Source organism: Saimiri boliviensis, chromosome 5 (assembly GCF_048565385.1).
Source record: "Saimiri boliviensis isolate mSaiBol1 chromosome 5, mSaiBol1.pri, whole genome shotgun sequence".
NCBI classification, from domain to species: Eukaryota; Metazoa; Chordata; class Mammalia; order Primates; family Cebidae; genus Saimiri; species Saimiri boliviensis.
Window position 1 is genome coordinate 65,555,929 of NC_133453.1, and position 12,635 is coordinate 65,568,563.

At 37.8% G+C, this 12,635-nt stretch overlaps 1 protein-coding gene across 2 annotated transcripts in view; it reads left to right on the forward strand.

Annotated features, from left to right (window-relative positions):
• The window catches only part of OLA1 (Obg like ATPase 1), a 175,989-nt gene that overhangs the window by 22,838 nt on the left and 140,516 nt on the right, over window positions 1–12,635 (forward strand). Inside the window, exon 4 of one of the 2 annotated variants that reach the window (XM_010351949.3) lies at window positions 808–935. The exons of the other annotated variant lie outside the window; for it this stretch is intronic. Coding sequence (XP_010350251.3) covers window positions 808–935 — 128 coding nt within the window. The remainder of the gene's footprint in view (window positions 1–807; window positions 936–12,635) is intronic. 2 annotated transcript variants of the gene reach the window in all.

The following is a 12,635-nucleotide window of genomic DNA, read 5'->3' on the forward strand; positions in this document are numbered from 1 at the left end:
ACATTAAAAGTAGCTTTTATTTATTCATGTACTAAAATCTCCATTTTTATATGGCAGACTGATTTTCCTAACTTGGTTTCTAATTTGTGTTAAATGTGCCTTTATTAAGCAAAGCAAAGGTTATTTTGTATATAGTTTAATTTGGTTGCTGTTATCAACATTAGGTATTACTATGCTGATAACTGGTTCTCAACATTACATGCATTTTTTTGTCTATATAGCATATGGGTGATCAAATGCAAACCCAGACAGCCTGTATTTGATAACCAGTTTTGTCACTACTGGCTGAGTGACCCTGAATACAATAGATTTCTTAACTCCTCTAAGGCATAATTTCCTTATCTGTAAAGTGGGCTTAGTAAATAAATAACACTCATGGAGTTGATTTGAACTTTGAAGTGAGATAATACATGTAAAATACTTTTAGTGTCTGGCACAAAGTTAATTGGCTCATTTTATGATGATTACCCCAGCATACTCTAAACATTCTTCACAGCTTTTGAGTGTGTGTGCATGTGGCAATAGAACTTTATAGTAAAATTAATAAGATCTTTGATTTCAGAGACACAATAAGTACATTTATTCTGTTTTAGTTTTCTCCCTCATATTCCTAGGTAAGAAAGTACTAAAGTATTAAAAGGCCATTTCTGATTTTGCAGGGGCGTGGTGGATATTCATTTATCAAATCATTATTGTAGACATTGTTCTAGAAAGGAAAGAATTTATGTGAAATGTTTGGGGAATTCATTTGGTTAATAGATAAGTTCTTAATACTGTTTTATAATAAAGCCTTCTTTTGTTTTTCAGCAAAATTCCTGCCTTTCTAAATGTAGTGGATATTGCTGGCCTTGTGAAAGGAGCTCACAATGGGCAGGGCCTGGGGAATGCTTTTTTATCTCATATTAGTGCCTGTGATGGCATCTTTCACCTAACACGTAAGTACAGTTGTTTATTTAATCATTGATTTCATTAAGATCAGTGTTTTCTTTCCATTAGTGCTCAAATAAAATTAGAAATGACCAATGGAAGATTGCTTTGCTTTACCAGATGAATCTTGGGTTTGTAAACCTGTGACTATGATTTTTATGTTACTTAGTATCATCTTCGTACCTGGAGGCTTATTCCATAGCAAGCATATGCTGTCTTGACATTATATTCTAATTGAACTTTATTTCCTGTTCTGGATTAGAGCCATTGAGAAGTGTTTCTATATGGAACTTTGTTGATTGTAAAGGCATTTCGAAATTGTCTTAAATTATGGAATTTTATTGCTTTTCTGTGTGTTAAGAAGGCAGAATTGATCAAGAAGGGGATTCGAATTATTTAACAAGAGAGAAAGGCTTCCAAGTTTTCTATTGGAGATGAAAGAATTAAAGAGAAACTGTAGATCAGCTGGTCCTTATGGAGAGAGGATTATAAAGCAAAGAGAAAGAACTGTGACTTGGTTTGGGCTCTGTTGACCGACTACAAAAGTGAGCCAATAGCATAGTAATTTTCTGACAAAATAAAACAGTTGAGGTTAAGGCTTAAGTCAAGGTTGTACTTTTTGGTAAAGTATTATAATAAGCAAATTAATAGAAACAAAGAAAACACAAGTTAGAGGTGACAAGGCCAGCTGTGGTCTGGTTAAGTGCCTTTGTTATGGGTCCTCAACTAGATAACTATAGTAATTGAGAGTGAGCATTTAGAAAATATCATAGCAATTTGACTGATTTTTTGGTCATTTGAATAAAGTAGTAATAAAGTTGTGCTAGCATTTTTTATGTGCCTTTTAATAAAAGACCATTTGTCGCTGTGGTTTGCATAAGCTGCCTAGAAAAAAGATTTGTTTGCCTAGTATTAGGTTGGTGCAAAAGTAATTGCAGTTTTGTCAGTGTAATGCCCAAAACTGCAATTACTTTTGTACCAACCTAATAATTCATTTTATTGTATTTTACAAAACCCCATGACAGACAATTTGAGAAGGATTGATCTAGGTAGTTTAAACTTGAGTAAATGTATGGTCAGGCCTCTGGGAAGTCCAGACAAAGAATAAGGCTGTGATTGGGAAGTGGTCCAGTTGTGTAGAGAAGTTTTAACTAAAGCCTGTACATTAGCAAGAACCTCTGTTTTCCTGACTGGTTTTCTTCTGGGCTTGGTGACTGATGTGAGGATTTCAAAGAGAAGGTAGAGTGAAGTGTGACTCCTGGATTTCTGGACTAGGTCAGTTGAATGAATTGTCATACCATTCATTGAGATGTTAAACACAGAAAAAGTGGCAAGTATTGAGAGAGATGATGATAAGTTCAGTTTGGGACAGTTTCTGATAGATGTCTTTCAGAAAGTAGAATTGATAGGGCACATGTTACAGAAGAATGAGGGGCAAGAGAACTGAAGATCTGGATATGAGAGAGAGAGTGGGTTAATGGGTGGAAAAGAATTAGAGTGGGAATGAAAATAGCAGAGGACTGAAAAATGGAAGGCTTATGGATCTGATTCCCCATTAAGGTTTTATAACAGGTAGGTTGAGTTTCAGGGTATTGTGTAGTTAGGGAGGGATATTTGACTTAGAATTTTCCAAGCTGGAGCAACTTAGGATGATGGTAAAGTCCTGATTATGTTGGTAATAAAAATGTCTCTGGTTTTGTTGTTTCTTACATAATATTCATTTGATGTGTTTTTCTAACCCTTGGGGGGGTACATGAATTTGGTGAGGAGCATACATACTATACTGTATTTCATTCAGACTAAAAATACCATCATTAAGGAAGGAAAGAAAATCCAATTAAACTAGATACTATGCTTTCTTAGAGTGATTGATCTCAGAGACGTCAAAATGTGCATCTTAGAATTGATGAAATACATTGTATATATTATTCTATAGCCCATAGAGCACTGAATGATACATTATAATCAGAATTTTTTAAAAAATCCTTAGATGTATAATAAATAAAAAGACTTGTAGAGATTAGAAAGATTAGGGATTGCTTTGAAGCTATGAAAATTGATAAATCTTTTATTTCAAATTATAATGTATTTTAATTCTTAACAGTCAGATATATATTAGTGTTTAGAGTACTTTTCAGCTTTCTGTTGGAATATCTGAAAGTTTGGGAACAGAAAAAATTGTTAACGAGAAGTTTTAATTTATCACTGAATTTTAATTTATCATTTTTCTCTCCACTAATTTAATTAATTTTTAAAATTTGACTTTTCCCTCGCCTTGTTTACTTCCTTTGGTTATTAGAAATACATAAAATATATATGTTATTGTAAACACGTATACTTGTTTAAAATGCAAATGCTCATTTTGGTGTATTTGCTTTGGCTTTAAATCTTTAGATCACTCTTATTCATTTGACCCATGTTTATGGAGCATGTCTTATAAGTGTGCTAGATGTTGAGGGATGTAGTGGTGAGTGAAAACAGATGGGTCCATTGTCCTCTTGAGCTTATAATCCGGTGAATAAAATGGTCACATAAATATTTGATGCCTTTCCTGTTGTGTGTGTGAGTATGCAGTGTTACCTTGAGGAGATGACAGTTATGCTGAGAGGTAAAAGCTGAATGGGAGCTAAGTTAGCAAAAGAAGGAAAGGAAAGATTGATTATTCAGAGTAAATGGTTTGTTTCAAGGCCCTATGGTAGAAAGGAGCCTTAAGAACTGCCACTGTGGTTAGAATGAATGATGAGGAGTAGGAGCGATGGGAAAGAGCCCACGGATATAGTTGGGGATGTCATCATGTTCACCATATTAAAGATAACCATCTCAAATGGCTTAAATATAAAGGATTTTATTTATTTATTTGAGATGGAGTCTTGCTCTGTCCACCAGGCTGGAATGCAGTGGCGAGATCTTGGCTTACTGAAACCTCCACCTCCCGGGTTCAAGAAATTCTCCTGCCTCAGCCTCTCCAATATCTGGGGTTACAGGGTTGCACTACCATGCTGGGCTACTTTTTGTATTTTTAGTAGAGACAGGATGTCGCCATGTTGGCCAGGCTAGTCCCGAACTCCTCACCTCAAGTGATATGCCCACCTCTGCCTCCCAAAGTGCTGAGATTACAGGCATGAGCCACCGTGCATGGCCTAAATGTAAAGGATTTTAAATGGACAGTTGAGGTGGGGGTGGAGGTGGATGAAATTGTTCCAGTAGCTTATTTTGCAATTACAGTATTGAGTGGCACTTCTAATGTTTTAGCCAATCAAAATGGGCTGGGCACAGTGGCTCATGCCTGTAATCCCAGCATTTTGGGAGACTGAGGCAGGCAGATTGCTTGAGTTTGAGACCAGCCTGGGCAACATGGTGAGACTCTTGTCTCTACTAAAAATACAAAAAATTAACTGGGTATGGTGGGGTGCACCTGTGGTCCCAGCTACTTGGGAGGTTGGGTTGGGAGTACTGCTTGAGCCTCAGAGGCAGAAGTTGCAGTGAGCCAACATCATGCCACTGCACTCCAACCTGGGTGGCAAAGTGAGACCCCATCTCAAAAAAAAAAAAAAAAAAAAGGAAATAAAAATGGAGTAAGTTGTTTTTCATTTCATGTAAAACTATATTTCCAAGATACTGATAATGATTTCCCTAGATGACATTTGGGTATAAACAATGTAGAATACTTTTTTAAAAAATAGATCCAGGGTCTTGCTGTGTTACCCAGGCTGGTCTTGAACTCTTGCACTCAAACAATTCTCTGCCTTGGCCTGCCAAAGTGCTGGGATTATAGTCATGAGCCACCATGCCCTGCCAGTAATGTGTAAAGATTCTTTCACACACAAAGAAGTATTTGCCCAAGTGTGATGGCTCATGCCTATAATCCTAGCACTTTGGAAGGCCTATGCAGATAATTTGAGCCTTGGAGTTCAAGACTGGCCTGTGCAGCTTAGGGAGACCACATCTCTTAAAAAAAAAAAAAAAAAAAAAAAAAATTAGCTGGCCTTGGTGGCCTGTGCCTTGTAGTTTCAACTACTCACAGGTGGGAGGATCACTTGAGCTCAGGAGTTCGAGGCTGCAATGACCTGTGATTATACCACTGCACTCCAGCCTGGATGACAGAGCAAGATCCTCTCTCTAAAAAAAAATTTAAAAGATTAAAAGAATCTATTCACATTACTTAGTTTGCTTGCCCCCAGATAATGTCCCCTCCCACCCTCTGGGGTTTGCTGCCTAATGTAAAGATAATTGAGATCCCTACCCATTAGTCATTTAGAGTTCTCTTTGAAGTTTTATTTTCAGTAGTTTTCTTGTTTGCAGAGTGTACTAATGAGGACATGCAAGATAGTAGAAATAATGAAAGATTATTTTCTTATTTGAATGTGTGCAGATCTGGAGTTACTCTAGTTTTTTAAAGTATATTTTTGAAGTTACTGTATGCTAACTCATAACTGTGGATTCAGCTATATAAACAGTTTATCTTTCACTAAACAATTGCTGCTGAGGTGAAAGTTAGTCTTATTCTGACACTTAAAAATATAACAACTGTCAGGATTTACATAAGGAATTATGAGAGCTTATCATTTTATTCTGGTGGGTTTTTTTAATCAAGAAAGCTTTGTGAGAAGTATTTTTAGAGTACAAATGAATATCTGCTTATTAAATTTAATTTAAAAACAGAATCAGAGTCTTCACTTATTGGAGAGTCACTTATTTTTCTTGTCCTAGTTTAAATGCTTAGAATACTTTTCCAAAAGAGTATTAGTTCTTCAGTGGCGGTAGTAGGGAGCTGAAAAAAAAGATTCAAAGCCAGGTGCAGTGGCACATGCTAGGTAATCCTAGCTACTCAGGAGGCTGAGGCTTGGGAATTGGTTGAGCCCACGAGTTTGAGGCTATAATGTGTTATGATTGTGCCTGTGACTAGCCTGGGTAACATAGTAGATTTTGTCCCTTTAAAAAAAAGAAAAAGAATATTGAGTCAAGAATGATCTAATAATCTGCTGTCTAGATGAAAGTTCACATATAGCTAATTGAAGATTCTCATCTTGTGAGTAAGCCCAGTTTGCAGCAAATTTGGACTAATTTTATATAGCAGGTAGATGCAGCATTAAAGATTTTTTATACACAATAACATGGATGAATCTCAAAATAATTATGCTGAGTGGAAGAAGGCAGTCCAAAAAAAGAGCATATACTATGATTCCATTTATATAAGATTCTAGAAAATGCATACTAATTAGAAAGCAGATCATGGTAGCCTGGGGGAGGAGCAGAGAGAGGGATTATAAAGGGCGATGAGGAAACTCTTGGGGGTGGTAGATATGCTCATAATCTTAATTGTAGTGGAGGTTTCACAGGTGTATGCGTATGTCAAGACATGTATACATCTGTACACTTTTTGCACATTTTATCGTATGTCAGTTTCACATTAAAGCAGAAAAAGTGGGAAATAAAACTTTTCTCATACTTTTCCTTTTAGGGGAGCTTTGTTTGTACTCTGTTTACTTTGTTTCAGCAGTGTAAGCATTGGAAATAATGTCATATTTTTAGATAATAATTAGCAGATTGGTACAACTATTTGTATTGCTTTAAAAATGAAAATAGGGCCAGGTATGGGGGCTCATATCTGTAATCCCAGCACTTTGGGAGGCTTTTGGGTGGATTGCCTAAGCACCGGAGTGTGAGAGTAGCCTGGGCAACATAGTGAGATCCCATATCTAGAAAAAAAAAATTAAAAAGAAAACCAAAATAAAACCTGATTATTTGTGAGCCTTAAAATTTTGTGAAGAACTTTGGGTTTTGGCTCAATTATAGTGAAATTATTTCTCTCTCATACATAAGTCTTGGAAGCACAGAATCTTTTCAGTTACAAAATTTATTAGACTTGATTCCAAAATGTAGTTGACCCTTGAACATACTGGGATTAGGGGAGCTGATCCCTGCACAGTTGAAAATTTGCATATAACTTTTGACTCCCCAAAAACTTAACTGCAGATAGCCTACTGCTGACTAGAAGCCTTACCAATAATATAAACAATTAACATGTATCTTGTATGTTATATATTCTATATTCTTACAATAAAGTAAGCTAGAGAAAAAAAAACTTTTTAAGAAAATCATGGCTGGATGCAGTGAGTCAGACCTATAATCCCAGCACTTTGTAGGCTGAGGGAAGAGGATTGCTTGAGTCTAGGAGTTTGAGACCAGCCTGGTGGACATAGGGAGAGCCACATCTACAAAAGACAACATTAGCCAGCAGTGTGGTGTGCACCTGTAGTTCCAGCTACGCAAGAGGCTGAGGCAGGAGGATTGCTTGAGCCCAAGAGTTTGAGCTGTGATGAGCTATGATTGTGCCACTGCACTACAGCCTGGGTGACAGAATGAGATCCTGTCTTAAAAAAAAAAAATAAGAAAGAATATACATTTATGGTACTATACTGTATTTTAGTGATACTGTCATCTGTTTACAAGATGAATTGTTTGTCTGAAATGGCAGTAACCCCAGATGCAGACCTCAGTCTATAGTCCGTATCAAGCAATTCAGCTTTTGCTTATATTGCCATGACTTTTCTCTGCTTCTCAGGAGCACTTCCAGCATCACTAGTTATACTTTGTATAGGTCTCATAATGTTATTTTAAAATTTTTTTATTGTTGTTTTAGAGACAGGATTTAGCTCCGTTGCTCAGGCTGGAGTGCAGTGATGTAATCATAGCTCACTGCAGCCTGGAACTCCTGGGCTCAAGCTGTTCTCCTGCCTCAGATACCCAAGTAGCTAGGACTACAGGTATGCACCATCATACCCAGGAAATTTTTGTATTTTTGTTTGTGTAGAGACAGGGTCTTGATGTGTTGCCCAGGCTAGTCTCAAACTCCTTGGCTCAAGCAGTCGTCCTGCCTTGGCCTCCCCAAGTGCTGGATTACAGGTGTGAGCCACTTGCCCGGCTTATGTTATTCAACGTTTACAGTATTGCAAGCAAGATGAAAAATAATAATATGCAGGAACCTCAAGAGATCACTTTTTATAGCAATACACAATTTACTGGAGAAATGAACTGGTTACGTGGTAATGATTACTGTCTTCCCAGTGTTTCAAGATAAGGATACTCGGCAACACTCAAGCTCCTCCCAATAGCAACAGGAGGTGGATGTGAAAAAATTATGGTAGTACAATATGAGTACAGTTAATTTTATGCAGTTATGATTTCATACTGCATTTTTAGTTTATATTTACATTTCCCTTGAATTAAGTGTAAGTTTTGGTACATTTTAACTTTTTATGTGTATTTATAGTAGTAAGTGATAAAATAGACAAGTATCTGTATTTTATGCATGCATGCATGGCATACCTAGTTTTTTATTATTTTTTTTCCATATTTCTAGGCTACGTGTTTCATCTGCAAGTTTTTTCAAATTGTTGCAAATCTTCAAAAAATTTTCCCTTATATTTATTGAAAAAAGGTCTGTGTGTAAGTGAATTCTCAAAATTCAAACCCGTGTTCAAGGATCAATAGAAATATTATTTATTGACAAGTTTATTAGTAAATTTGTTATGAAAACTTTTAAAAATATTTGTAAAGTTTAGAAATGTACACATTTTATTTTACAAATTGTCATACAGAAAGTAGCTATTTTGGGTTTATAGTTCTATGAACTTAACATGTGTACAGACCAGAATGGTATACAGAGCACTGTCATCACCCCAGAAAGCTCCCTTCTACTCACATTCTTTTATGGAACTTTTGGGTGTCTTTTTTTTTTTTTTTTTTGAGACCGAGTCTCACTGTATCACTCAGGCTGGACTGCAGTGGCACAATCTCAGCTTACTGCAACCTCTGCCTTCCAGGTTCAAGAGATTCTCTCTTCCCAGTCTCCCAATAGCTGGTACTAGAGGCGCTTGCTACCAAGCCTGGCTAATTTTTGTATTTTTTAGTAGAGATAGGGTTTCATCATATTGGCCAGGCTGGCCTCAAACTCCTGACCTTGTGATCCACCTGCATCGGCCTCCCAAAGTGCTAGAATTACAAGCGTGAGCCACGGCACCCAGCTGTTTTAGGTGTCTTTAAATACCAGAATGTTCTTTTCATTCTTGGTGTTTTTAGAAATATTGCTCTTATTTTCTTCCAAAGTTTACCTTTTTAAAATTATTTTTCTTGGAGTCTTGTCTGTGGCCCAGGCTGGAGTTCAGTGGCATGATCTCAACTCACTGCAACCTCCACCTTCTGGGTTCAAGCAACTCTTCTGCCTCAGCCTCCTGAGTAGCTGAGATCACAGGTGCCTACCACCACACCTGGCTAATTCTTGAATTTTTAGTAGAGATGGGATTTCACCATGTTGGCCAGGCTGGTCTCAAACTGCTGACCTCAGGTGATCCACCTGCCTCGGCCTCCCAAAGTGCTGGGATTACAGGCCTGAGGCACCGCACCCAGCCCCTTTTTAAAATTCTTAACAAAATTTTGTGTTAAACCAAACTAAGTTTTGAACTAATGGGCAGAGCTGCCTATTTCTGAAACATAGAAAATATCTAGAAAATACAAGATAATATGAAAATGGTGAGACTCCTGTGTTTGTTAAACTTTTCTACCCAAGAGCCCTAACCACAAAGGATAAGGAACATGATGGCTTTTGGTACATGGTGTAGTGCCAGACGCTTTACTTCAAGGAAAAGTTTTTAGAATCTCATGGTTTTCTTTCTTCCGTACTTCAGGGGTCCCCAGTTTGAGAGGCAGGATCTCAGGTTAAGATAAAAATACCATAGGGCAACCAAGAGGCCTAACTGGGCCGGGCACGGTGGCTCAAGCCTGTAATCCCAGCACTTTGGGAGGCTGAGGCGGGTGGATCATGAGGTCGAGAGATCGAGACCATCCTGGTCAACGTGGTGAAACCCCGTCTCTACTAAAAATACAAAAAAAAAAATTAGCTGGGCATGGTGGCGCGTGCCTGTAGTCCCAGCTACTCAGGAGGCTGAGGCAGGAGAATTGCTTGAACCCAGGAGGCGGAGGTTGCGGTGAGCCGAGATCGTGCCATTGCACTCCAGCCTGGGTAACAAGAGCGACACTCTGTCTCAAAAAAAAAAAAAAAGAGGCCTAACTGACCGAACTGCTAAGTGCAACTTAAAATAATAATAATGACTTTTTTATAGCACTTTGCTTATTTATTTTTTTGAGGCAGAGTCTCTCTCTGTCACCCAGGCTGGAGTGCATTGGCGTAATCTCAGCTCACTATAACCTCTGCCTCCTGGGTTCAAGCTATTCTCGTGCCTTAGCCCTCTGAGTAGCTGGAACTACAAGTGTGCACCACCATGCCTGGCCAATTTTTGAATTTTTAGTAGAGATGAGGTTTTACCATGTTGCCCAGGCTGGTCTTCTACCTCCTGACCTCAAGACACCCACCTTTGCCTCCCAAAGTGCTAGGATTACAGGTGTGAGGCACTGCGCCTGCCCTTGCTTTATTGTTTTTAATGATGCATTATTGATTTCTTTTTTGTAAATATAGGTTTTAAATTTCAACACTTTTTTTGTTTTTTAGATTTTAAAAAATTATGGTAATATATACATCACATGAAATTTGCCACTTTAATAATTTTTAAGTATAGTGTTCAGTGGCATTAAGTACATTCACAGGTACTTATAAAAATTACAGATGACATTGCTAATGAATACTTCTTTTTAAAACTTTTTTTTTTTTGAAATGGGGTCTCATTCTGTTGCCAGGTTGGAGTGCAGTGGCATGATCTTGGCTCACTGCAACCTCCACCTCCTGGGTTCAAGTGATTCTCCTGCCTTAGCCTCCTGAGTAGCTGTGAATACAGGTGCATGCCACTACACCTGGCTGGTTTTTGTATTTTTAGTAGAGTTGGGTTTCACCATGTTGACCAGACTGGTCTTGAATGCCTGACCTTGTGATCCACCCACCTAGGCCTCCCAAAGTGCTAGGATTACAGGCATGAGCCACCATGCCCAGCCTAAAAACACTTTTATGATAGATTTTTCTCTTTCATCTTCAGTAAACAGAATCATGCTCAGATAAGACAGCCTGCCAAAAATTAAATACAGGAGAAGGAAACAGCAATCATATTATAGGAAGCAAATTCTTTTTTTTTTTTTTTTTTTTTTTTTTTTTTTGAGTAGGAGTTTCACTCTTGCTACCCAGGCTGGAGTGCAATGGCACTATCTCGGCTCACCGCAACCTCCGCCTCCTGGGTTCAGGCAATTCTCCTGCCTCAGCCTCCTGAGTAGCTGGGATTACAGGCACGCACCACCATGCCCAGCTAATATTTTTGTATTTTTAGTAGAGACGGGGTTTCACCATGTTGACCAGGATGGTCTCAGTCTCTTGACCTCGTGATCCATCCGCCTCGGCCTCCCAAAGTGCTGGGATTACAGGCTTGAGCCACCGCGCCCGGCCCCGCAAATTCTTTTTTAATTTTTACATGCAGTAACTTCTCTGAAAGCAAGTGTGTTATTTGGAAAAACCACGAACTTTTTCTCTTGGGTTCAGTGAGTCAATATATGACTTCACCGGTTTTTGGAAGCAATGTAACTTACTGTTGCTGGATTTTAAAATATTTGAACATGATTAAGCTATTGATTTCACTAAATCCTTAACCTTTTTTTTTTCCTTTTGACACCTAAAGATCACTGAGTAAAGATTCTTAACTTTTTAAAGTGAGCTTTTGAAATTACATTTCAACAGGAAGCTAAGGCATTTGTGTGTTATTTGAAGGATAGCACCTTTGACAGTATCATTGTACCTACTGTCAGGCTATTTACAGATAAAACTTGTTAAGGTTTCTCAGTAGGTACTTAGAGATACGACCTTGGAGACTAGAAGCAAGAGTGCTGCTTTCTGAGTTATGGGACAATTTTCTTCTCAGTTTAGAAACATATAGTAGGAGGGTCTGATATATGGGATTGGTATATAATTAGTTATAGAGGTGGAAAACAAAATTTCAAATATAATTTGATTATTTTCAGCTAAGTTTGTGTGTGCATGTGTGTGTATATGTATGTGTGACGGTGATGGTGGGAGTAGGGGATATATTGCCCTATTCTTTCCTGAGTTCTGGTCACCAATTGTATAGTTAAATTTTCTGCCTGTGGATTTATGCTGAACTTTTTGTGTGAATTTCAGTCACTATACTTTTTCTTGTTAGAGTGTGCTCTTCCTAGTTATTAAAAAGAAAAATTAACTGTAAAACAGCCTCAGGCAGATCCTTCAGTAACTATCCAACAAGAAGCCATTGTTGTCATAGAAGATAATGGTTCCATATATGTTACTGGCCCTGAAGACATTCTAGTAGAACAAGATGTAGAGGTGACACTGATGATCCTGACCCCTGTGTAGGCCTAGGTTACTGTGTATATTTGTGTCTTCGTTTTTAACAAAAAGATTTAAAAATAAAATTTTAAAAATGGGAAAAAGCTTATAGGTAATATAAAGAAATTTTTTTTGTTGTTTTTTTTTTTGAGACAGAGTCCTGCTCTGTTGCCAGGCTGGAGTGCAGTGGTGTGATCTCGGCTCACTACAACCTCTGCCTCCCAGTATACCTGTTGTTTTAGATATAATCAGTAGTCATCTACTTGCTAACAAAAAGCATTCTCTTATAATAGATTGAATTGTATGCAATTTAGGTACAGAAACTTGTGCTTTAGAAAAAATGAGGGTCATTCTATAGTACATATAACATTATGATTTAATTATGTGTTTATACCCCTTTCCCTTATAC